The 26,669-nt window shown below is 35.6% G+C and overlaps 1 protein-coding gene across 5 annotated transcripts in view; it reads left to right on the forward strand.

The window, feature by feature from the left end:
* The first annotated feature begins 1,247 nt into the window (after positions 1–1,247).
* Positions 1,248–26,669, forward strand: part of LOC123549768 (centrosomal protein of 89 kDa-like) — a 44,643-nt gene continuing 19,221 nt past the window's right edge. Inside the window, exons 1-14 of one of the 5 annotated variants that reach the window (XM_053544983.1) lie at positions 1,248–1,321; positions 2,865–3,085; positions 3,484–3,596; positions 3,959–4,146; positions 5,859–5,885; positions 9,066–9,141; positions 10,545–10,691; positions 12,230–12,397; positions 13,033–13,178; positions 13,507–13,554; positions 14,890–14,934; positions 20,059–20,142; positions 21,350–21,459; positions 23,604–23,719. In XM_053544983.1, the coding sequence (XP_053400958.1) occupies positions 1,298–1,321; positions 2,865–3,085; positions 3,484–3,596; positions 3,959–4,146; positions 5,859–5,885; positions 9,066–9,141; positions 10,545–10,691; positions 12,230–12,397; positions 13,033–13,178; positions 13,507–13,554; positions 14,890–14,934; positions 20,059–20,142; positions 21,350–21,459; positions 23,604–23,719 (1,513 nt within the window). In that variant the 5' untranslated portion in view covers positions 1,248–1,297. The remainder of the gene's footprint in view (positions 1,322–2,864; positions 3,086–3,483; positions 3,597–3,958; positions 4,147–5,858; positions 5,886–9,065; positions 9,142–10,544; positions 10,692–12,229; positions 12,398–13,032; positions 13,179–13,506; positions 13,555–14,889; positions 14,935–20,058; positions 20,143–21,349; positions 21,460–23,603; positions 23,720–26,669) is intronic. The other 4 variants (XM_053544985.1, XM_053544986.1, XM_053544984.1 and 1 more) reach the window with 4 other exon arrangements.

The following is a 26,669-nucleotide window of genomic DNA, read 5'->3' on the forward strand; positions in this document are numbered from 1 at the left end:
AGTATTACAGATCACTAAGCGTAAAACACCTATACCAACACAGTACCTTTTACACAAAACCATCTTACAAACAATACCATCTGCAAAATACCTTGGCATAACTATATCACACAACCTTACATGGAATGACCACATTGACAACATCACCAAAAAAGCAAATCAAACATTGGGTTTCCTAAGACGTAACATCAAAGTGCACTTAGAAGGGTTAAAATCACAAGCATACAAAACACTTGTACGGCCCCAGCTGGAGTACAGTTCCAATGTGTGGTCCCCCCACTCTGAAACTCTTATTGATCAGCTTGAGTCTGTGCAGCGCAGGCCTGCACGCTGGGCCAAGCGCGATTACGGCCGTACATCCAGTGTAGACAACATGCTGACTTCCCTAAATTGGCGACGCCTTGCTCTCCGTCGCATTGACCAGCGCCTGGTTATGTTTTATAACATCTTGCATAACCAGGTCGCCATCCCACTACCGGACTACCTAACACCCAACACTAGATCTTCCAGAACCAGAACCACTCATTCCCAGGCATTCGTTCAAGTTTCACCCTCATCCAACTATCATAAATTTTCATTCTTCCCTAGAACAGTATATCGTTGGAATGCCTTGCCCTCAGATGTTGTCAACTCGTCTGGGCCAGTGTTCAGTCAGGCTGTAAGCCAGATTGAGCACATCTCACCTTAAATACACCTGCCCTATTTTTAACCTGTTTTTAACCATTCTCCTTCTTTCTTTTTACTACTACTTTTTTTACTCATTTTAACATTCTTGCTAGTTGACGCGCAAAGTCTAGGTCCCCAGCAGGGGTTTGACTATATGGAAGATAGATAGATAGATAGATAGATAGATACCTGCTCCAACACCTATGTAATGTCAGTAAATATATATAGCTAATATTCTCTGTTTATAAGTGGTAGATGTCAGTTTCTTATTGTGACCCGGGTATGTTTTTAAACAAAAAAGGCAGGTGTATTTTATACAGGAAAACCGAAAGTTTTCCGTCTATAGGTAATGTAAAAGGATATGTACTAAAAAAAAAAAAAAGTTTGCTATTATGCATGAAAACTGTCACGTCTTGATGTTGCGCCGACGTCACTGAAATTACATAAAAAGAAACTTTGCAGGCTCAGTTAGATCCCCCATCCCCGACAGTATATTGTTTTGTATTTATTATCATCTTACCTGCAAAGGAGATCAATTATTACAAACAAAAGGTTTTACGACCACCGCTGAAGTTTACGCATGCGCAGTGACTTTGTTGACAGTGGATGCAAGATTTGAACTGCCACTAAGATGGGAAAGAAAAGGAATGATTTAGTATGTTTAATGGAAATTTGCAAGAAAATGCAAATCGCCTTCATATACATTAACATTTTTCTTTTCATATGTCAATTTTTTTGTGAAAAAATATATCCTTAAAGTAAAGAAATAACTCCTATAAATATTGCCGGATTTGTAGCCCGTCAAGCTCTAGCATGTTCAATGAATGATGTTTATAAAATATTAATAGTATCCTGTATTGATTTTTGTAAGAAATCTACATGTCTTATGGTTATCAAATATTCAGAACTACCAGATGTTTGTTACTTCTTGCATGCTTGTATTTGTTTGTCAAACTCTCAGAAATTATTTTAATACAAGAAAATGTGAAATTGAATGTGTATATAGATTATATATAACTTATAAGCTTGACAGTTGTGGACACAAAGAATGTTTTGTTTAAGACGTAAATCTAAAGTTGGGGTAAGATGGATTTTACTTGACGTTACTGCACATCTAGAAGGTCAAGGTTATGCATTAGTCAAACTAATTTGACGTTAGATTGTTTTAAATTTGTGACTGGCAGTCTAACTCTAAATGTCAAAACTTTGAAGGACCAAAATAATGGAGGATGAATCACAGTTCACAGTCATGTAAAGTTATTGGTTTTATTGCTTGCGCATATTGGCATGTATACACGGTAAACGTTAACCGTGTACAGTACATACATAGGTTTAAATCACCAGAAAATTCATAATATTGAATATTATTTGATAATTTATAAATAAATCAATGAGGAATTGAATCCCCTTTTGATACATGCAAGTTTTATTTGAATTTATGGCCAATTCGTAAAATAATCGGCATTTAAACCTGTAGCATGTAAAGCATCGACAGCGATGAAAATTTCATCGGAAATTGTTTCAACCATTTTGGTGTTTCTAGTGTTTGACGCGAGTGGGGATATTGCCCATATGAAAAAATTATCTCAATATTTCCTAGGATTGCGTCAAATTAGTTGGACTAGGTTATGCATAATCTAGATTCAGCTTTGGAGTTAATTAAATAGCTACATGTACGTAACACCAATAAACACACACTGTTCGTTGTGTACGCAGTACTTTATCCTCTATGCACTGTTACATATATGTTATTTTCTATTTGTATGTATGTATCTATATAATGTCTCTCATTTTATTAAGTATTGCTAACAGAAGTGTGAATGTTGTTGATTTTGATATGGACTATTTGGGTTCTCACATCCATAAATTTGTCAAAATCAACTGTCAGTGGTTCAGTATTTATAATGTTAAGTTGCTATAAATAAATTCTTATAACTTCCTGATTCTGTCCGAGTTTGATATGAAGGTCAGATGGTGTGTCATTGGTTAGAATCTCAAGTGAGTTTGTGCTAGAGCTTCTTATAATTACAATTTTATACATCCAGATGTTTCTGTGGATCTTTTCTATATTACTGCTGAATTTGACTAAGGCTGCAACTCCATAGCCAATCACTAGTAACACGGAAGCCTAAACAGTGTATAACAGATCAGTTGTTCTGAGTGTTAAAAGTGAAAATAAATATTGTGTTTTCTTTTAGACAAACATAAATCCTGCTCTTGTCCCATCAGCGGCTTTCACTGTTGTCCCAAGAACACCAGCTCCGGAGCATGTACACACCACAGTACTTGGCGGTTCAGCAGAGGTCCTCAATTCATCGCTGCTGGGAAGACCAGCAGTACCACCCCCGGCACATGATGATGAGCCATTCAGTGACCCAGAAAGTAGTCTCTATGACTACCAGGTTATGGAGGATGCAGGGTACGTGTACATGAAACAGGCATTTATAACTGGTCATGTTTATTACACCATAGACCATGATGATGAAACTGGAATGTTGGCCTATTGATTATATTTTAACCTTTAAAAATATATTAAAAGAGTTTTTTTTTACAGTATATATGTTTTCATTGGTATGTCAATAAAGTTCTTGTTTCAAATTCTGTAATTTTCAGTGTTTGTGTAACCTGGGTTTATTGTTTTGATTTGTATAATGTTTTAGTATCAGTAATAAGTCTGTTTCTTTACCATGAATACTTTCGATTTTCTTAAACCTTTGTTTTATGTTGTTGTTTTTTATTCCATCTTACAGTATTTCTAATCTATTAACTGTTTGTATGGAGTGTGGTAGTTGTAGAATTTTGTTTTATTTGTGACAGGTATTCCTCAGTGGAGATGTTGGCAGTTTCAAGACAGAGGCGGAGCATAGGAGATCGGGAACCGGCCGGAATACCACCAGGACGGGAACATGACATAGACGAACACCAACAAGGTACTGTTGATGATTCATAATTCATTAACCAAGCATAGTGATACAGATTAAAGGTGAAATATTATTTTACGGAGTTATGTTGCAGAAATCTGAGAAATTAATAGATTTTTTTATCTATGACGTTTTTTTCTCAAATTCTTTGTTTGGAGGGAATGTCTTTGTCATTGTGTTGTATTAATTACCTTGTGTTGACTAAATTAAATTAAACATTTTGTTACTGAATTTTTACAAAAGAGACGTTTCATGGGGGAAAATGTGTTGAAAAGTGTGGATTGTTCCATCAAACATTTCTACTCCTGTGTTCATTAAAAAAAAAATTGGTTAACAAAAATAAAATTGAATACCATTATTTTATAATGTAGCCCATTTAGCCCAGGCCCTGGATTCACCCACTATACACCAGAACCCAGAGGCTCTGTATTCTATGCCACTGAAGCGGGGTCAGAGAGCGTCCTCATCAAACACGATGCAAACTACGCAGGATGTGCGAGAGGCCATGCAGCAGGTTCATGATCTGTCTTCAGATGAAGATGCAGGAGCATCAAACATGGTAGGTGAAAGGTCACTGTTGGCAAAAAAATTGTTTAATCCATTTGGAACTAAGGGATAATGCATTTTTTTTTTTTTTTTTTTCATAACATCTGTTGAATCCCAAAGGGTTGTAACAGTCTCCACACCAACATATTTTGAGGATATAAATAATTACATATGACTATTGAATAAACAAATTTTACTAAAACGCTTCTTGAAAATGACAGGAACAACAGTTTTATGCTAGAATGAATTTAACATTTTATATACGCCCATCTCTGAAAGAGCGGGGCATATTATGTGAACACCCTTGGCGGGCGGCGTTCGGCATCCAAAAGCATGTCGCTCATTAAGTCAAATAGTTTTCATCCAATCTTCACCAAACTTGGTGACGATGTTTTTGGGCATAATATCTTGGCCAAGCTCAATAACCACCCAAATCACCCCTGGCACTCGTGGATTATGGCCCTTGAAATACTTGAAAAATCTGCAAATTTAGCCTTGTCCGTCCTCTGTCGAACAGTTTTCATCGGATCTTCACCAAATTTGGTGACAATGTTTTTTAGCATAATATCTGATTCTCGGCCAAGTTCGATAACCACCCAAATCGCCCCAGGCACTCTTGGATTATGGCCCTTGAATTTACGTAACTGAATATTTAGACGGGCGTATTTTGTGACAGTCTGGCACTCTTGTTTATTTCATTATATACTCTTGTAATGTTTCTTTGTGAAAATTAGAGTTTTTAATAACTGGAGTATATATAAAAACTTTTATATCAGTGTTCAACAAGCATAAAAGAAAATCATAAAATGATTTAAGAAGTAAATTTCTGTATGGGGTTGGGTATATATAGCTGATAAAATGTTTCAAGAAAACTATAAAGTGCAGGCCAAAGAATTTGATGTAAGAGTAAAACACTTTAAACAAATTGTTTTCCAAACAAACCTGTTTTAAGGAACAAACAAGATACTTCTAAAAGTTCTCATTTTGTAAGGAAAACTATTTTTGGTTTTGAACACTTATAACACCTTTAAGAATTTTTTTTAAGTTTAAGAATTAGTGTATTTAAAAGTTTGGTACCAATATAACATAAAGTATCTAGTATGGAGTAAATCAAAACACAGATTCTGTATTGAAGTTTGTAAATTAACTGAGGAATGTATAATGCATTTGATCATGCCTTACAGACATCAATATAGGTTTCAGTCTATGCTTATTTATAATTCACTTTCAAGAGTGGCTGATAAGTGGGCTTCAAAACCTTTACGATGTGACAAGTGTCATTCTATAAACCCATGTTACCATTTAGTATTTAGCCAGATATCATTGTTCAAAATAACACCCAGTTTCAAATTTATGATAGATTAAGTTTCATGTACTCCATGTCCGATAGATTAAGTTTCATGTATTCCATGTCCGATAGATTTCTTTATTGCTGAATGTACATCAGCAGATTTGTGGGAGGGAGGGATTGTTAAAGCTTGTTAAAACTGCTAATAAAATTTTAGGAAGTCACATTGAGTTCTAGTGCACTTTTCTCATTTGGTTTTGGGGGACATGACAATTTGCAATATTTTAAAAATCCGTTCCTGGTGGTTTAGAAGTTAAGGATTGAGAGGGTACCTACATATAATGGATCTGTCCATGTTTATCTTGATAACATATAGTTCCTTACAGTTATATCACGCAAATCTATGTTATAAATGTTGTATTCACCTTCACTTATAGAGAAGACCATATCGACAAAGGAAAAGGGTAATCACCCCTGTGGCATGCACTTAATTTATGAAGTTTTCCATTACACTGTCAGTAACTTCACTGGTATTTGAAGCAATTAACACTTAAGCAGTGTGACTAATTAACTTTTTGTAGATGGGGTAATTTTTGCATCAATTTCATAATTTATGATTTGTATGCAGTTTACACTATAGGAGAAAAATTATAAGAGCTGTGAATCTGAATGTTGCTTAAGACTTTTTTCACAAGAGCTGTAAATTTGCAAATTGCTAAAGAATGTTCGTTCACAAGAGCTGTGTATCTGTGTGTTGCTTGAGACTGTTGTTCAAGACTGATCATTCCCAGGAGCTGCAAATCTGCATGTTGTAGAGCTGTGAATTTGCATGTTGCTGAAGACAGTTCATTCACCCAATCTGTGTTGCATGAGCCTGTTCATTGACAAGAGCTGTGAATCTGTGTGTTAAGTGAGACTGTTCACAAGAGCTGTTAATTTCTTTACAAGTTGCTTGAGACTGTTCATCCACAAGACCTGTGTATATGCTTGTTGTTTGAGACTGTTCATTCGCAAGACCTGTGAATATGCTTGTTGCTTGAGACTGTTCTTTCGCAAGACCTGTGAATATGCTTGTTGCTTGCGACTGTTCGTTCGCAAGACCTGTGAATATGCTTGTTGCTTGAGACTGTTCGTTCGCAAGACCTGTGTATATGCGTGTTGCTTGAGACTGTTCATTCACAAGACCTGTGAATATGCTTGTTGTTTGAGACTGTTCATTCACAAGACCTGTGAATATGCTTGTTGTTTGAGACTGTTCATTCACAAGACCTGTGAATATGCTTGTTGTTTGAGACTGTTCATTCACAAGACCTGTGAATATGCTTGTTGCTTGAGACTGTTCATTCACAAGACCTGTGAATATGCTTGTTGTTTGAGACTGTTCATTCACAAGACCTGTGAATATGCTTGTTGCTTGAGACTGTTCATTCACAAGACCTGTGAATATGCTTGTTGTTTGAGACTGTTCATTCACAAGACCTGTGAATATGCTTGTTGCTTGAGACTGTTCTTTCACAAGACCTGAGAATATGCTTGTTGCCTGAGACTGTTCATACACAAGACCTGAGTATATGCTTGTTGTTTGAGACTGTTCATTCACAAGACCTGAGAATATGCTTGTTGCCTGAGACTGTTCATTCACAAGACCTGTGAATATGCTTGTTGCCTGAGACGGTTCTTTCCCAGGAGCCATGAATGAGCATGTTGCTCGGGACTGTTCCTTCACAAGTCAATGTGTCAGTTTGTGTGTTGCTTGGCTGTTTATTCACAAGAACTGTGAATCTGTATATTTCTTGAGGCTGTTCATTCACAGGAGCCATGAATCTGCACTTTGCTCGGGACTGTTTGTTCACAAGAACTGTGGATCTGCATGTTGCTCAGGACTTTTAGTTAACAAGAGCTATTAATATGTGTGTTGCATGAAATTTGTTTGTTCACAAAAGCTGTGAATTTGCATGTTGCTCGGGACTGTTCCTTCACAAAAACTGTGAATGTGTGTGTTGTGTGAGACTGTTCATTCACAAGTACGGTGCATGAGACATGTTGCTTGAGACTATCCATGAATATTACAGAAAATGAAAACATTGTGAATATTAACCAGTCTGCAGTGAATTAGAAAGATATTTCAAGTAAATTCTAAAGTAATGTTGTATTTGATTTAGTAACAGCTCAACACTTCCTAGATACACTGTCTATTTTTTTACAGCAATAGAGTTTCAAGTCTAGGTAAAAAGAAACAGGACAGATTGCATTTTCTTCAATAAGGTTTAGCTTTAAACAGATACCACATTGATATTAATGTTCCAATGAAATCCAGTATTTTAACCCATTTCTTTCTTCCCATTGTATTTATTAGAATAAATACGGTATATCAAATCAGGTTGAGAAATTGAAAAGTGTACTTCTTACACAGCTGTGACAGTGAATTCAAGCAGCACTTGAGCTGTAATATTTTTATATTATATATGTTAAATAATGGTTACATATCTAGATATAAGTTTCATACTTACAATTGTTTAGCATTTAAGGAGTAACTTTTGACAATTTAAAAGAACTTCATGTCATGTTTGATTTAATGAAAGTATGGTTTTTTTTTGTGTTGATGTGAAGTACTGACAAACTTGTATTGTCCCTTAAATGCATGCTAACCATATATTTCCTTTCTTATGTTATGATAGACTCAACTATATTTTGTTAGTCAGTCTCTTTAAAGGTTTCTGTAGTCCTTTATGCTATATTATTTTACACCTTATTTTAAGATTTTTTTCCGCAATAACTTGAGCTTGCTTCAGCCATTACAAAAAACAAATAGGTAGTCATTTAACTTGCCTCTGTTTGAAATTCTGTATTTTTGCTATAATGGTGTTAAAAATTTAGTACTATAAATTGTATATATACATACATATATATATCATATCTGAACATAGGTGGGCTTGATTGTGTATCCTGTTTTCGCCTGATACACCAATTTTGTCCGATTTGTACTTCTTTCATTCGGGTTAGTTGTGCGCGCATCAATTTAGTACACATGCGGAATAGCCTGATAGGGATAGCCCATGTTGTATGTATCGAGCCCACCTATGGAGTGAGCTGTACACTAATCACATGTGTTTGCTATATCATTTATGTGCACCAGTTTTTGTAAAGGCTTTGAACAAGGTGTTTTTTATCACTTTGGAGTGTAGAATGACTTTAATACAGTTTAATATGTTAATAAAAAATTATTTGGGGAAAGTTGAGAGGTTTTTTTTCTTGGTTGCAGCTTACTGGTTTTATATCTTGATGATCCTTGCATCATTGAGGCTTGTTTTATTTGACGTTTAAATTTTGTTGAAATTAAATCATTAGATATTATATCAAGAAAGAGGTGGAAGCACAAGGTAGATCATACTGTCCGTCTGTATCCTTATGGCAAGACCTACAAACTGGTCTATATATAAATGACAAAGAAACCGGAAGGTTCTATGTTGATTTTATAGAAACAGTAAGATGCTATGTTCATAATTCTTTCATATCAGAAGAAATGTCTGGATATCAAGTGTTGACTCAATGAAACTATATTGCAAGGTAACTCAGAATATGTATTTACATAATTTAAAATTTTCATATTTATTTTGGTAAAATAATATTTGAATATTTTACAGTCGTCCAGAAAGCCAGAGAAGCAGCACAGTGCAAGAAGTTTACATTTCCCTGTGGAACATGAAACTCCAATAAAAGGTAGTTGTTCTTAAACCATTACCCTGCTGAATTTCTAAAATGAACTGGTCCATCATTCAGTTTGGGCAATACCACTTCAAAGGGGTGTTCACTGAAAATTTATTGACTGAATAGCAAACAGTTCAGACTAAGAACAGCTTGCACATGTGCAGGCTGATCTTGGTCTGCACTGGTCGCAAAGGCAGAATCACTTGCCGGCAGCAGGCTATAGGTTAATTCACTTGTCTTTGTTTTACGGTGGTGTCAGTATCTCATTAGTGGTGGTGAAAAAACAGAGTGATGAGAAATTTTATGGCAATATCAGATTGTTATTTTGTCTGTGTGGGTAATTATGAATTACTTTTATGACTGCACTTTAAAACAGGTGAAACTGAATAGGGAATTGTAATAATCTTGTTTGTCAACCTTTTCTAAAGTACATACTGTTGAGGTTTATTTTCTTTTGCTTGAAGGAGTGCAGTTCCTGAGCGCAAATTGTCTTCAGTCGCAACAAAATGGCTATTTTCTTTCGGACATGATTTCTTGGATTTGAAATTTTAAAGATAGGATTGCTTGGAACTATATTGCCGCTTTAGATTCTATAGGATAGTCTTTAACCATTGAATTTCCTCTTTCACTTACAATTAATATAGGGTTTTATGTGAATATATAAATGCAGAAAACGTTCATGCATTTTTATCATACACTTGTATCATTTGAGCTGGTACTGTATTAATCAGTTAAGTAAAAATATTATGAAACTTGACTTTGAAATGACAAAATGTATATAGGTGTCAGTTTGTATCACTTTATTTTACTACCGCTAATTAGCCAGCCTGCTTAGCTCAGTACAGAGAGTGTAGATCTATGGATAGATCCTCAGAGCTGGGCGTGTGTTCTCCATGATGATTTGATAAAAGACATTAATGTCTGAAATCATTTGTCATCCACCTCTGATTCATGTGGGGAAGTTGGCAGTTACTTGCAGAGAACAGGTTTGTACTGGTACAGAATCCAGGAACACTGGTTATATTAACTACTCACTGTTACATAACTGAATTACTGTTGAAAAATGGTGTTAAACCCAAAACAAAGAAACAAAACTACCTCTGTCATTAGATTCTGATGACACTTTAACTGAAGTTGTAAGAATAAAGATGTAACAGTTGTCAGATTTACTGCAAAGTTTCAGCAGGATCAGAAATTAGAACTAAAAATAAACAGAAAATGCAGTTTTTTGGAAACTTAGGTTCAAATCTATCGATGACATGGAATGTTGATAAGGATATACCCTTAATGTATTGCACTTACACATTATATTGCTTGCTGTTTTATCTAGTGCACATCATCCATTATCCATCAGAACTACTTTCATCATTCATTGTATAACATCATCATGGGCTCTTGATTTGTGTTTGCTCCAGAAAATATAGTGCACGCTTCTGTCAGCACACCAGTTCAGACACCAAAAACACCAAAAATCCATGCACATATGGTGGAAGATAGAATGGTTCAGGAAACTATAGAACCAGTCAGGGCAGGTAGCCATAGGAATCTCCATAGTAGTCCAGGTAAAGTTACTTCCCTTGAATCATCTTCTATCTGCTTTAAATCAGTCTGTTATATGCTTGCTTTTACCTGCAAACAGGGATTAAAATTATATAGTAGGCCTTTTATATATCTCTAATATATTTGTAGTAATATTTCATATATTTGCCCCTCTTTCAGAAAAGAGGGGGTCCGTTGTTTTCCTTACTGTTGTTCAGACAATTGACCATTTGGTCTTCTATCAGTAACTGGTGATAGCTTGGGGCAGGCATGCAGTGGTTGTACTACACAATGTGGTGGCCTATGTTAAGAAGATGATCCCTATTGTTTTTGGAATCAATAGGTCAAAGGTCTAGGCCAGAATGACATTGAGACTAGAAAAGGTTTCCACTCAGTAACTAAAGAACATTTTTCCAACAGTTACCACAGTTCATAGTGGTATTATCTTCTGTCTGTAGATGACTCCATATATTTAAGAGGTCAGTAGGTGAAAGGTCAAAGTGACAGTAACATTGAGACAGAAAATAGTTTCCAAAACTAAAGAACTCTTTAGCCCACAGGTTAGAGAACACAAATTGTTTTCCCATAGACTTCCATTGTAACATTTTGGCATGTATGGCCTTCTAAAAATTGAAACATGTATATCAAATCACATTTTTTTCAAGAACTATCTTAGTACCACCAAAATACTGGACTAAAAATATATGACTATTGATACTTCAAGTAATTTTCATGTGAATGAGATGGCCCCCCTGTATACATCGTGGTGATAAGTATGTGACCCATATTGTTTAGGGGTAAGTAGGACAAAGTCACAGTGACCTTGAGATTGAAATTGCTTTCACTTGATAACTCAGAAACTGACATTGAAATTTGATATTTGCCAGTGGTCAGTATATGACCCCTAGACTGAAAACAATTCCCACATAATAAAGTGCTTGTGTCTGCTGGTTTTTATCTGCATAGAATTATTTTACCTGCAGTTAGCAGATGACCTCCAATGTTTTGGGTCCATTAGGTCAAAGGTTAACATTGACCTTGTAACTGTCAAACTGAAAACAATGTCTGGAGGATTTTTGAGCTTATGACAATCCAAAATTTCATAGAATTATTGTCTGCGGCCAGATGTTCCTTGGGGTCAGTATCTCAAGGTCACAGTGACCTTGAGACAGAAAACAGTTTAAGGTCAATTACTGGAGAATGCTTACGCAGTACACCGAAGGTGAAGGTTACAGCATGCAAATTACATACCAAGTTGCCTCCACCAGGCCATCATCAGGAGCATATGTGTTTACAAACAGCTCATGATAATCTTGCACTTGTTCAGCTATTTGATGGCTGCTTTAGGAAGTTGGAACAAAAACATTGAAAGCCGTCCATTCATAGTACAAAAATTCAGTCAAGTTATTTTACAATATGCTGTTTCCATTTTGTTTGTCTGGTTTTCAGTATTGTTCATTGAAATGAGTTTACATGTAATTGTTTGTTCCATATTCTTTTCCTGGATCTTTTGAGGCTTTTTAACAACTGGTAAAATACACTGCAATACATTTTATTATAGACCCACTAAGTGCACGATCAAGACCACAGTCTGCACGCAGTGTTAGTATGGCAGAGGATCGTGTTCGAAAACTGGAGGCTGAAAGGGAGCACCTGTCAACACTGACACATCAGCTGGAGAATGAGGTACAGACTTACCGAGAAGTTGTGTCCACATACGAAAGTGGAGGTAGGTTTTATAACATTAAATTATTCCGGAAGTTGTTGATATGCTGCTAAATTAATTCGGAGGAAGGTTTTAAACCACTTAATTATTTTGGAGGTAGGCATTATAACACTATGTTATTTTGGAGGTAGGTGTTATACTACTAAATTATTGTGAAGATAGTTGTTATACCTCTAAATTATTGCAGAAGTAGGTGTAATTCTGCTAAATTATTTTAGAAGTAGGTGATATTCTATAATTTCATTTTTGGTGTTAAACCACTGTGATAAACTAGAGGATTATGATACAGCTTGGTATGAAATTAGAGGAATGAGTGACACTACATGTACTAGATTTAGATTAAAGTAGCTGTTGTAAAACTAGAAATGAAAATGAAGCTTGGAATAATAACACTTGATATGAAAATGTGTTATACTAGATTAGAAAAATCGGATTGTTTATGTCAGTACAAATTAAAATTCTAATCTTGTATATTTAGAGTTAACAACACTGAAAAGATAACTTGGAACCTACTTACATGAAATTAATTATAATTCATTATTTTTCAAGATTTATATGTAATAAGCCTTCAATTTTCTGGCTGCATGTTGAAATAAAACTTCCTGTAGTCTTTATGTTGGGCTATTTGCTATTTTCAGACAGTGAAACGGCACAGTCACTGCTAACAAAGAAACAGATAAATGACTTGAAGTTAGAGAATGAGTCATTGAAGAGCTCCATCCAGCGACTCCATGTTGAACTCAGTGCCTACCAGGCTAAATATAGACCTGTCAATGATGAACAGGTATGTTTTTTATTGCCTTTCATTTCTTTATAGCTAATATTTCCAAAACCTTAAGTTACAGAGTTAGTAACTGAGACCATTTTATAATATTTGTGGTGAGTTGAATTAGTTGTATTTCAGCGGTAGATCTGTTGTATCCGTCATGATAAGCAAGTGTTAAAATGGCTCTATGTCTGTCAGAATGGGGTCTTGCCCATCCTGCCGTTTTAACTACAATTGATTGTTGTTGTTTTCATTAGGTTTTCTTGTCAAAGATAGAAAAACACACAATACATAAAAAACAGTGTGTACAAACAATGCAAACTGTGTAAAAAAATCTTTCTTTCAGGGCAACATGATGGGATTGCCGTCTAAGGGACCTCCACCTTCTTGGCTGGTAGGTGTTACATATTTAGCTTTACAATTTTAAGAATAATGACAGATGTTGTACTGAGCCAGCCTTTGCTATCGCTGTTGCATTCACTTTAAAGTTTTATGACAAGCTTCTCAATTTTGCGATATCTTCTTAACAACTGCCCCCATGTCAAAAATCACATAATAGTTTGTCTTGGTAAGAGAGACATTTAATAGTGCAGGGTCAGGTATCCTATAAGTCCAGATCACATGGGTCAAATATGTAATAATGCTGGTTAAAGTGTATTGCAAGTTTCTCAGTTTTCACTTCTCAACTACAGCCCCAATAGTCATCAGACCTCACATAAGGATTGATCCTAGTTAGGGGCAGACTCTGTTTAGGTTCAGATGCCTCAAAGGTCTAGGTCACTGGGATTAGATTGTAGTAGTGTTGGTTAAAGTGTTTTGGCTTGCTTATCAATTTCATTTATATCACATAATGTTTCATAATACCTGTATCCAGCATACCCTTACTTATAATCCCCTAACCCCACTCCTGTTCACCGTCCTCACCCATTACATATTACACCCGCTTTCCACCCCCCACCCCCACCCCCCAAACACACACAAAAAAACAAAAGCCATAGTTTTCATCCAGTTCAAATGAAATGTGGTGTACATCATCAACATTAAGCAGACATGCACATATTTCAGACTTTCATGTCAGATTACTTTTTGCCTGATAGCCCTGTTCTTTTACTTAACTATATTAAAACTGCATCTGTACCTTGTGTACGCAGTGCCTCGTACATGTTCCATCCAGTTTAAATCGACATACAGGTAATATAGACATGCACCTATCAGTGGGAATTTCATGTTAGATTTATTTTTGGAATTAACTCCTTTTTTGACATCATATTTTTTTATTCTATCTAGCTGGGGGAGCGGGGTGCATATGTCATATAATTTTGACTTTATTCATGTTTTTACATTCCTTACACAAACTTATATCTCATATTGTTCCCTAGATTCCCTCATACCCCACCCCAAACCATGCTGTAGCCAGCTTAAAAAAAAAGATCTTTGGACTTGTAACATGAATTATGAACTGAAATTTTTTTTTATTTTAAAATGTTATGTTTCAACACTTAATGATAATGAGAATGAAAGCATTGAAATATTAATTAAAATTATTTATTAAAAATGTAGTTCAAAGTACTTTGGTGTAGCATAAACAGTTGAGGGACCAGACCCAAAAATAAAGGCAAATACAGGGGATTTTTATGTGTAATTAAAAAATATTTAAGTGATTAAAGAGTTCTTGTTATATTTTAAATATCAAATTGTATTAACTTGCACTGTAAATACAATATAACAGAGTGTGGACAAGGACCCACACCGGGATCACCCTATTATAAGTGAAGTAAGTATGTGTGGATGGTACAAAGCTATCTCTCAGTGTGGATAAGGTTTATTTTGGTGTGTGGAAGTTTGTATTTATTTTTGGACTTTCTAAATTAGTGTCTGGCATTTTCAGTATTTTGTTTGCTATTGAAGCATGGCTTTATGAGTTTGTTTCTAATCAATCAAGTTATTTTTAGAATACTTGCTGCTAGAGCTTAAGATTGTATGTCACTGCTAGGCCTAAAACCATCAAATTTCTCACTCAGTAAAACCAAATAATGCTGTGTTTTTTTCTTGCCATCTTTTTGAACAGCTGTAAAGGATTGTGTATATTTTTATCTATATATATATATGTAGACTTTACAACTGTCAGCATTCCTATACAGCATTGGAGAAGAATTTTTGTGTTATCAAAATGTGATAATGCAACATGTTTTGTTCTATTTTTCTATCTAAGCGCAATGTTTTTTCCATAGAATTTAGGATAATTCTGAAGCTAAGCTTTATTTGTTCTCTAGGCTTTCAAAGTAAGATTGCTAAATGTATATTTGTTATGTGATTGTATGTTTTTATCTGCCAAGCAAGTTCAAAGTGAATTGTTTTTTCTTGTTTTCTGTTTAGCCCGATTACTATCACAACAGAGAGGGAAAAGTAATTTTTGTAGATTTTTGCAATGGACTTGTTAACATGTACTGGTTTTTACTTACATGCACAGAATATCACTATGCTGTGTTGCCTTGGAAACATACAACTTTTTTTATTGGCTTTTGCCGATTTAGGCAATTTGTAATGGACAGTTTGATATAAAACAAACCTTTATTACTTATTTAGTTATTTAACATAATATTTTCATATACCAGAGAAAAAATACTGCCCATGTAGAATTTCTAGGAATATCTGAGAAATCCTTGGTAAATAGTCCTGGTATTTTCCCAGAAAATGCACGCTACTGCCAACCTGGCTGCTTCCAGGTCATTCTTAAAATAGAAAACAGGATGTGCTCTGTTATAAGTTAAATTCCAGTTCTTCCTGGTATTTTTATTGTAACACTAAATTCCTGGTATTTTCTTGGTAGAATCCTGGTCAGAATTTGCTTAAAAATCAGGATATCCTATCTTTTCTTGAATACCAGGATGTTCACTCAGGCAAGCAAGATTTTCCAGGAAATTCCTCTACCTTGGAATAATTTCTGAATGGGTTATTTTCTGTCATTATATATCTTAAAGCCATTTGGCCTCTCAATGCATTTTATTCCTAGAACAAGTAAAATGTTAAGGACATACATTTTCAAATTTTTCATTGCAAGTATGAGTGGTCAGTGTATTACCATTTATAAACTACGATCAGTGTTTTGCTATTTATAGACAAGTAAATTATAGTTAGACATTGAATTAAGTTTTCCTGTTTCATTTCAAAATTGTAATATAATTATATTCTTTCTGTCTGCTGATATTTTTCTCTTGCATTGAATTAGTTCCATTGAATCTTACACTAAAGTTTTGTTGGAAAAATTGTAAACATTTTGTAGATATTCGAAAAAAAAATTTTGCTAAAGAAATGATTGCTCGGTGCGTGTTCTAGATATCAACTTTTTGTAATTTATAGAAGTGAAGATTGGATACATCACAGCTTACCTACACATACCTGAAAATACTCTGATATAATGAACATACTTACTGCCTCAGAGATAAAATGTCTGTTATTATGGTTAAGCCCTTAAAGCTGCTTGCCCATATCTTGGATGAAATTTTTATACATGTTCATTCCCATCAAGTTTGGCATAGAATGTATATATGACACTGAAAAAATGATAAAGTGAGTTAAAATAAGTGTAACATTTTGGTAAAAAGGCATACAGAACATTGATTTTCTCCATTATTTCAAAAGTGTTGCAATGGCTTGCTTCCTTCTGCACAATATATTTTGTAAATATTAGGATATTTTGCAAAAGTTTCTTATAAGTAAGTTTGTACTACTGGTCACTTTAACACAACCCACAATTTATTAATTTTTGAGAAAGAAAAAAATTACACCTAAAATATATTTGATGTCTAGCATGGTATTAAACACATAACTGAAACATTGTGGTGTCTTACTTCTTCAGTCCGATGTTTATATGACTGAAAAACTTTTGAAAAAGACGTTAAACCCGAACACACACACACACATACTTCTTCAGTAAGGCTGAAAAGTAGCCTTATATAATTATGTGACCTAAACTGTTCTGGTTTAAAACATTTCTTTTAGGTCAGCAATTGGTATGAAATGTTAGCTATAGAAAACATTTATGAAAAGAAAACTGTTTTTAAAATTGTACCTTGTATGTCATGGTCATATATTTATCACTATTGCTGGTTAAGGTTTTTTTATGATACTTTATAATTTACACATATTTTTTGCAGTATCTCCACAGGATTACTGTTTTACTAATGTTTAATTGTTAATTATGTGTAATAATATGGAATTTAAATGCTTTTAAAAAATTTTGTTTGAAGGAATTGTCCTTTCTTTTTTATGTCTCCCATGCCACTGTGTTGTGGGAGACATATTGATTTACTCCTGTCTGTCTTTGTGTCCGTCTGTCACAAATCTTGTCCGCACTCTAAGTCGAACATTTCTCATCCGATCTTCACCAAACTTGAACAAAATGTGTTTGCCAATAAGTCCTCGGCCAAGTTTGATAACTAGCCAAATCGGCCCAGGCACTTCGGAATTATGGCCCTTGAAACATTGTTTTTGATAATCAAAGCACTGAAAGTGTGATTGGGTTGTATCAAAGCACTGAAAGTCTGATTGGGTTGTATCAAAGCACTGAAAGTCTGATTGGTTTGTTTTTGATAATCAAAGCACTGAAAGTCTGATTGGGAATTAAGAATATATAGGGAGTAGGGTTTACACTCGAACATTTCTCATCTGATCTTTTACTACTTTTCAGATGATTAGGCAGTTGAGGGAGACATGCGCTTTCCTCAAAAGTAGCTCTAGTATTACATGACATTAGAAATATTCATACCTTTTGTCTTTCAAGTTTTGATTTTAGCCTTACAAAATTTAGTGTTGAACTAAACACTAGCCCATACTACAAATTATGGACCGGTGTTTTACATAAGGACTCATGTAATAATATGCAATTATCGACTTTTTCATAGGTTGATATCAGGATTTATCAACCTGAAAAGATTTATATTCGGCTTGGTGAATATAACTTTTTGAGGGTTGATAAATCCTGATATCAACCTATGAAAAAGTCAATAATTGTTTTATTACATGAATAAATGTATAGTCAGTTTTGTTATTACAACTGTATCTTTAATAAAGAAATAAGGAAATAGATATAAATTTAGACCAAATCAGGTTGATATTGGTTTTCCAAGTACCTACTTCGATCTATTTTTATTAGCTCACCTGTCACAAAGTGACAAGGTGAGCTTTTGTGATCGTGCGGTGTCCGTCGTCCGTCCGTGCGTCCGTCCGTGCGTGCGTCCGTAAACTTTTGCTTGTGACCACTCTAGAGGTCACATTTTTCATGGGATCTTTATGAAAGTTGGTCAGAATGTTCATCTTGATGATATCTAGGTCAAGTTCGAAACTGGGTCATGTGCCATCAAAAACTAGGTCAGTAGGTCTAAAAATAGAAAAACCTTGTGACCTCTCTAGAGGCCATATATTTCACAAGATCTTCATGAAAATTGGTCAGAATGTTCACCTTGATGATATCTAGGTCAAGTTCGAAACTGGGTCACGTGCCATCAAAAACTAGGTCAGTAGGTCAAATAATAGAAAAACCTTGTGACCTCTCTATAGGCCATATTTTTCATTGGATCTGTATGAAAGTTGGTCTGAATGTTCATCTTGATAATATCTAGATCAAGTTCGAAACTGGGTCACGTGCGGTCAAAAACTAGGTCAGTAGGTCTAAAAATAGAAAAACCTTGTGACCTCTCTAGAGGCCATATTTTTCATGGGATCTGTATGAAAATTGGTCTGAATGTTCATCTTGATGATATCTAGGTCAAGTTTATAAGTGGGTCACGTGCCATCAAAAACTAGGTAAGTAGGTCAAATAATAGAAAAACCTTGTGACCTCTCTAGAGGCCATATTTTTCATGGGATCTATATGAAAATTGGTCTGAATGTTCATCTTGATGATATCTAGGTCAAGTTCGAAACAGGGTCATGTGCGGTCAAAAACTAGGTCAGTAGGTCTAAAAATAGAAAAACCTTGTGACCTCTCTAGAGGCCATACTTGTGAATGGATCTCCATAAAAATTGGTCCGAATGTTCACCTTGATGATATCTAGGTCAAGTTTGAAACTGGGTCACGTGCCATAAAAAACTAGGTCAGTAGGTCAAATAATAAAAAAACCTTGTGACCTCTCTAGAGGACATACTTTTCATGGGATCTGTATGAAAGTTGGTCTGAATGTTCATCTTGATGATATCTAGGTCAAGTTTGAAACTGGGTCAACTGCGGTCAAAAACTAGGTCAGTATGTCTAAAATTATTAAAATCTTTTGACCTCTCTAGAGGCCATATTTTTCAATGGATCTTCATGAAAATTGATCTGAATATTCACCTTGATGATATCTAGGTCAGTTTCGATACTGGGTCACGTGCGGTCAAAAACTAGGCCAGTAGGTATAAAAATAGAAAAACCTTGTGACCTCTCTAGAGGCCATGTTTTTCATGAGATCTTCATGAAAATTAGTGAGAATGTTCACCTTGATGATTTCTAGGTAAAGATCAAAACAGGGTCACGTACCTTCGAAAACTAGGTCAATAGGTCAAGTAATAGAAAAACCTTGTGACCTCTCTAGAGACCATATTTTTCAATGGATCTTCATGAAAATTGGTCAGAATTTTTATCTTGATAATATCTAGGTCAAGTTCAAAACTGGGTCACATGAGCTCAAAAATTAGGTCACTATGTCAAATAATAGAAAAAACGACGTCATACTCAAAACTGGGTCATGTGGGAAGAGGTGAGCGATTCAGGACCATCATGGTCCTCTTGTTTTCATACTATTCATAACCCAAGATAAGTTGATATGATATGTACTCATTAATTTTCGAACCGTTTTTAGCCAATCAGAGAAACAATAGAATACAGTCATGTAATAACAGTAATTATTATATATTTCAGTTTAATATACGCTACCTCAATCCACTATTTCTGGCATATGATGACAGGATAAAAGAAAGAGAAGATGTCATAAGGAAGTGTCAGGTATTGTCTCTCAGTACATACCGGTAGCTATGTAATTATTTGACAACACCATTGTTGGTACATTGTCTCACCTCAGATATGTTTTTTTTTCTTAACCTTTAGCCTGCTGGTGGCAAGTGATTCTGCCTTTGCAGACAGTGCAGACCAAGATCAGCCTGTACGTCCATGCAGGCTGATCATGGTCTGCACTGTTCACAGTTCAGTCAATAAATTTTCAGTGAAAACCCCTTTGAATAATAAGTGGTACTGCCCAAATTGAATGATGGACCAGTCCATTTTAGAAATTCAGCAGGGTAAAGGTTAAAGGCAGTTTTGGTTAATACTATATTTAAGAAATAATAAGTTCCCAAGTGTGGTTTATCGTAGAATAACCGGTGTTTTGAGTTCTTATGCATAAGAATATATCACGAAGGCCGTAGGCCTGAGTGATATATTGTTTCACATAAGAATGAAAAACTCTGGTTATTCTACGATAAATCACACTTTGGAACTTGTTATTTTGATTCTAACACGACATACTTGAAACAAGTGTCAGAAAAAATGGTCACTACTTTTTACCATAATACTGCGCACCTAGATTTGGCTGTTGAAATTTCCTCCATTTATTCTCCCCATTGCTTTAGGATTGCAGCAAATATTGTGTAACATGGCCATCAAACCTTTCATCAGTTATTACCCTCCAGTCCTCAAAACCACGGCGAATCTTGCAGATTGTTCTTGTACGCAACAGATTAGTTGTTTGTGCCATTTTGCAGCCGAACTTTGTTGTTGTTGTATGCGGATACCACGATTTTTATGCTAGTATTTACAAATGTCACGTGACTTTCATTCATAAAAAGAATTGCATGCTGGGGTTTGGTGGTATGCGGAACAGCCAAAACAATCCTTTGCACGCGCATGGGTTATCGCAAAATAACCGTGGATTGATTTTCTTCTATGTGTATGTAGGTTATTTGCTGGTCGTGCTAGAAAAGCAATGTATTTTGGTTCCTGGCTTGCTCAGTCCTTGTCAAGTTCCAAAACCAGCATTTCAAACACCAGTGCCGGTTTGGTTCCTGGCTTGCTTAGTCCCTGTTAAGTGTGAAAACCAGAATTTTCAAAAGAGTGTCTGAGAGATTTCTGAAATACCAGTTAATTATTTTGTGTCCTCTTTCTTCATCCTTTGTCATGGATTTGTACTTTCACAAAGAAATGTTCTGTTCTACAGTCAGAGTTAGAGTCATTACGTGCTAGAACAGAAACCATAGTAAAAGAGAATGAGAGATTACATGCAAGGCTTGAACAAGGAGGGACTGGTCCCATAGACCATTTAGAATGGTGAGTATATTGGTCTGTGATAACCCAGAAGGATGCTTTATTCTTAAGGCAAATTTTGAACTTAGGTTTGAGCAAACTTTTATTCAGTATAAATAACAAAAAAAAAACGTTGATTTAATTAGCTCCTCTGATTTTTGAAAAAAATCTACAAGGTATTGTTGTCACTTGATCGTCGGCATAGGCGTTTATCATCATTGGGGGACTATGTAGGCCAAGAATGATAACTTTGATTTGCATTTTGTCAGAATTATGGCCCTTTTTAGCTCACCTGTCACATAGTGACAAGGTGAGCTTTTGTGATCACCCTTCGTCCGTCGTCCGTGCGTCAACAATTTCTTGTCTGCACGATAGTGGTTTCATTTATGATTTTATTTTAACCAAACTTGCACACAACTTGTATCACCATAAGATCTCGGTTCCTTTCTTGAACTGGCCAGATCCCATTATGGGTTTCAGAGTTATGGCCCCTGAAAGGGCCAAAATTAGCTATTTTGACCTTGTCTGCACAATAACAGCTTTATTTATGATTTAATTTTTACCAAACTGGCACACAGCTTGTATCATCATAAGATCTTGGTTCCTTTCTTGAACTGGCCAGATTCCATTATGGGTTCCAGAGTTATGGCCCCTGAAAGGGCCAGAATTAGATTTTTTGTCCTTGTCTGCACAATAACAGCTTCATTTATGATTTGAATTTAATCAAACTTGCACAAAACTTGTGTCACCATAAGATCTCAGTTCCTTTCTTGAACCGGCTAGATCCCATAATGGGTTCCAGAGTTATGGCCCCTGAAAGGGCCAAAATTAGCTATTTTGACCTTGTCTGCACAATAGCAGCTTCATTTATGATTTGATTTTAACCAAACTTGCACACAACTTGTATCACCACAAGGTCTTGGTTCCTTTCTTGAACTGGCCGAATTCCATCATGGGTTCCAGAGTTATGGCCCCTTAAAGGTCCAAAATTGGCTATTTTGGCTTTTGCAGCCATATAGAGACTTCATTTATGGTTTTATTTGATACAAACTTCCAAAATATCTTCAACAACAATAAATCTTAGATTCCATGATAAATCAGATCCAATCTTAGGTTCCAGAGTTATTTTATATCTGATTACCTCCCCTGATTGTAATCAAAATGGATTTATATCAGTAAGTACTTATAGGACTTATTTGAAATTTCATTATTGTCATTAGTTGGACTGAGACAATCAGGGTAGATAACTATGGACTGATTTTATGTCAAATTACCTCCCTTTATTTCAAATTAAAATGGGTATATCTCCGTAACTAATGAAGATACTGATCTGAAATTTCATTTATGCCATCAGATTGACTTGGACAATCAATGAAGATACATATTTACTGAATTTATGACAAATTACCTTCCTTTATTTTGTATGTAAATGAATATATCTAGCAGCTTCTGAGATTGGTTTGAAACGTTATATTTCGATATATTAACGTTAAAATTGGCATATATGCAGGTGGCGATGAGACAATATTAAGAGTACATGAATTGCCTCCCTTTATTTCAAATTAAAATGGGTATATCTCCATAACTAATGAAGATACTGATCTGAAATTTCATTTATGTCAACAGATTTATTTGGCAGAGCCTTCTTTTGTTCACTTACAATATTTTTTTTTTTTTTTTATTACTTCCCTTTTATGTTACTATAAATAGCTTATTTTTAGTAACTTTTTTATTATTGGCCGTAGGGAAAAACCGAGACCACTTTTCTGTGGTACAACATGGATGGTACCTCCAATTTTTAGGTGCATTTTGACATATCTGTACCTTGTAAGAATTGTTTTTTCTTTTTGGTTAAATTTCTTCCCTTTGTTGTTCCTGTCCTTTGGACTTAAATATTTTTACTGAGGACCTTCTTGTCCTCAAATGCAATGATAACAGGTGAGCGATATAGGGCCATCATGGCCCTCTTGTTTAAAAAGTACTAAGAAAATCTGAACTATAACTGTTTTCTTACATATTGTCCAGCACTTGCAGACGAGCGATAGCACCTGTAGGCGGTGCTCTTGTTTCTAAAAGTCTTGCTGTTTTTGTTTCTTCTGTCTGAGTTTTTCCTGTCCTGTTTGAATGGGGTTTACCTCCTGTTTGTGAATGTTCTTTCTGGTTTCCAGGGAACAGATGAGAGAAAATGCTAGATTAGTGTTAGAAGAGAACCAGAATTTATTGGAACAGATCAGTGTAAAGGACCAAAAGACACATGATCTTCATCAGGCCCATCTAAGAGAAGGTAACTTAACTACTTCAGATGACACCATTTACTTTAATTTTGGTATTTTTGCAAACTTCCAGAAATGTTTCAGTATCTTCAATCAATTCTTTTGAGAAGTCGAGCATGCTGTCAACAGACAGCTCTTGTATTGACATATACCTTGGCGCCCAGAAAATGATTCCTGGAACAGGTCACACTTCTGGATAGTTCAGAGTTTCTGATATGAAATTACAGTTTTTGAACTATGTCAGGGGTTCCATTTGACCCGGGACCCCGGGGTCGGACCCGGGAGATTTTCAAAAGACGCTCAAAGGACCCGGCAGAATACTTGCCTGTGCGTCCTTCGGGACCCGGGGGCATTTTCCTTTGATAATCCTTTCTCTTATCATTAATTTCCTGCAGTAAAACTATTTCCACGATAGACACGTGTATTCAAAATAAACATGCACTCGCGGTCATGCCCTCCTGCCTTTGATCTCTGCTAAATCCCGCCCTTTCTCCTGTAGACATGCCTCGCTGATTTTTTTATCAGCAAGTTACGTCACGGCGAGTGCACATAGGTAACAAGAATCAATGAAGTGTTGAAATTATTTGATAAAGCGAATCCTGTGTACTGTCAAAAAAGGCGCCAATTATTAAATTATCGTAAGCAGCTGATTACCGAGCATGTGAAAAGTGCCCTGCAAGGTTTTTTCATGCCAACTTTAAATTAGACCATTGTTTAGTGATCATATCGTAATTTCAACAAGAAACTTCACAAATTTTGATGAATTTTGAAAGCAAAAATAAGTTTAGAATGTCCGTTCACGGGTCTAATTACCCCCGATGTCATATGCATATTTTCAAAATTCCTTTAAAAAACTGACTTTCAATGCAGTTTTTAATGATAAGTAGCATCATTATTTGAGGAACTATCGCTGATTTAGCTTAGTTTGCCAAGTAAACTGAGCAAAAACTACTTTCCGATGACATTCTGAAAGTGTACCAGTATCCGGATAGTACATTTTGGATACATTTTTATAGAGTGTAGTAGCACTGTTCTGTTATTAAAAATGAAATGAAATATTGAAGAAAAACCTAATCAAAATAACATGAATTTTGATGAATATTACTTTAGTTTACAATATGAGACTATATGACCTGAAACTGACATTTTTATTATGCTGTAACATGATCTTGGGTTTATTGTTTTCTTAGGTAAAGATCTATGTATTACTGAATAAAAAAATATAGTCAATTATATGGACGTGTTGGGACAGGACTCCTGTATTTTGGAAAAGGACCCTTCAAAATTTGGGCCCAAGGGTCCTGGGACTCCTGGGTTTTCGGGTCTAGTGGAACCCCTGTATGTACATTTTGTATGTATTTCTTGGGCTCAGCGCGAAAGTATTGTATCTTGTCCTTTCTCTGTATACAGTAACGATAGTTTCCTGCTCAGCCCTCAATGTTCAAACCCTAAATAGGTTTTCAAGCAAGTTTTTGGTTGATTTAACCATTCTTAGCTTGATTATTTAAAGAATAGATAGAGCTGCTGCACTCACCCATGCGTCTTGTCAGTGTCCAAATTTGATTAAGTTTTGTATGTTAGCTGGTAGTGTGCAGGTTCGATAAAATTTTTGCATTTTTACAAAGTTATACTCTAGTGTTATTTCTATAGTGACGCAGCAGGCGCCCCACCCTGCCCTTTTTAACTTCCACCATGCTGCCTTTGATCTTCTGCTAAATCCCTCCCTTTATCCTGTAGACATGCCTCACTGCTTTTTTGATCAGCAAATTACGTCACAGCGAGGGCACACAGGCAACGAGAACCAATGAAGTGTTAAATTAATTGATAAAGAATATTGATCCTGTTTACTGTCAAAATGGTGCCAATTGATAAATTATCCATAAGCGGCCGGCTGATTACCGAGCACATGAAAAGTGCCTTGTAAGATTTCTTCATGCAAGCCTTAAATTAGACCATTATTTGGTTAAATAATAAGTATATATCAATGCAGACTGATCCTACCATAATTATACCCCCACAAAACGAAGTTTGGGGTGTATGTAGGAGTGAGCTTGTCGGTCGGTCTGTCGGTCCGTTGGTTTTCAGTGTTTCCGGACGATAACTCATGAAAGGCTTGACCGATTAAAATAATTTTTGGTACAAGGATGTAACATCAGAAAATACAGGTCAGTTTTGACGTTGGGGTCAGTAGGTCAAAGGTCAAGGTCACAGTGACTCGGAACAGTTAAACGGTTTCCGGATGATAACTTGAGAACGCTTGGGTCTAGGATCATCATTTTTTGTACACCGGTGTAACCTGATAAAATACAGGTCAAGTTCGACTTTGGGGTCAGTAGGTCAAAGGTCAAGGTCACAGTGACCCTGAACAGTAAAACAGTTTCCGGATGATAACTTGAGAACGCTTGGGCCTAGGATCATAAAATTTTGTACACAGGTGTAACATCATGAAATACAGGTCAAGTTCGACTTTGAGGTCAGTAGGTCAAAGGTCAAGGTCACAGTGACTCGGAACAGTTATATGGTTTCTGGTTGATAACTTGAGAACTCTTGGGTCTAGGATCATAGTTTTTTGTACACAGATGTAACATGATAAAATACAAGTCAAGTTTGACTTTGAAGTTAGTAGGTCAAAGGTGAAGGTCACAATGACACGGAACAGTCAAACAGTTTCCGGATGATAACTTGAGAATGCTTGGGCCTAGCATCATGAAAATTGATAGGGAGTTTGGTTATGACCAGCTGATGACCCCTAATTATTTTGAGGTCAGTAGGTCACAGGTCAAGGTCACAGTGACCTGGAACATTTAACATGGTTTTCGGACAATAACTTCAGAATACTTCGACTAGGATCACAAAACTTCATAGTGAGGTTGGTCATGACCAGCAGATGATCCTTATTAATTTTGAGTTCCAAAGGTCAAAGGTCAGAGTGACCCAGAACATTTAAACCTTTTCCGGACA

The sequence above is a fragment of the Mercenaria mercenaria genome, chromosome 6 (genome assembly GCF_021730395.1).
Source record: "Mercenaria mercenaria strain notata chromosome 6, MADL_Memer_1, whole genome shotgun sequence".
Taxonomy (NCBI): domain Eukaryota; kingdom Metazoa; phylum Mollusca; class Bivalvia; order Venerida; family Veneridae; genus Mercenaria; species Mercenaria mercenaria.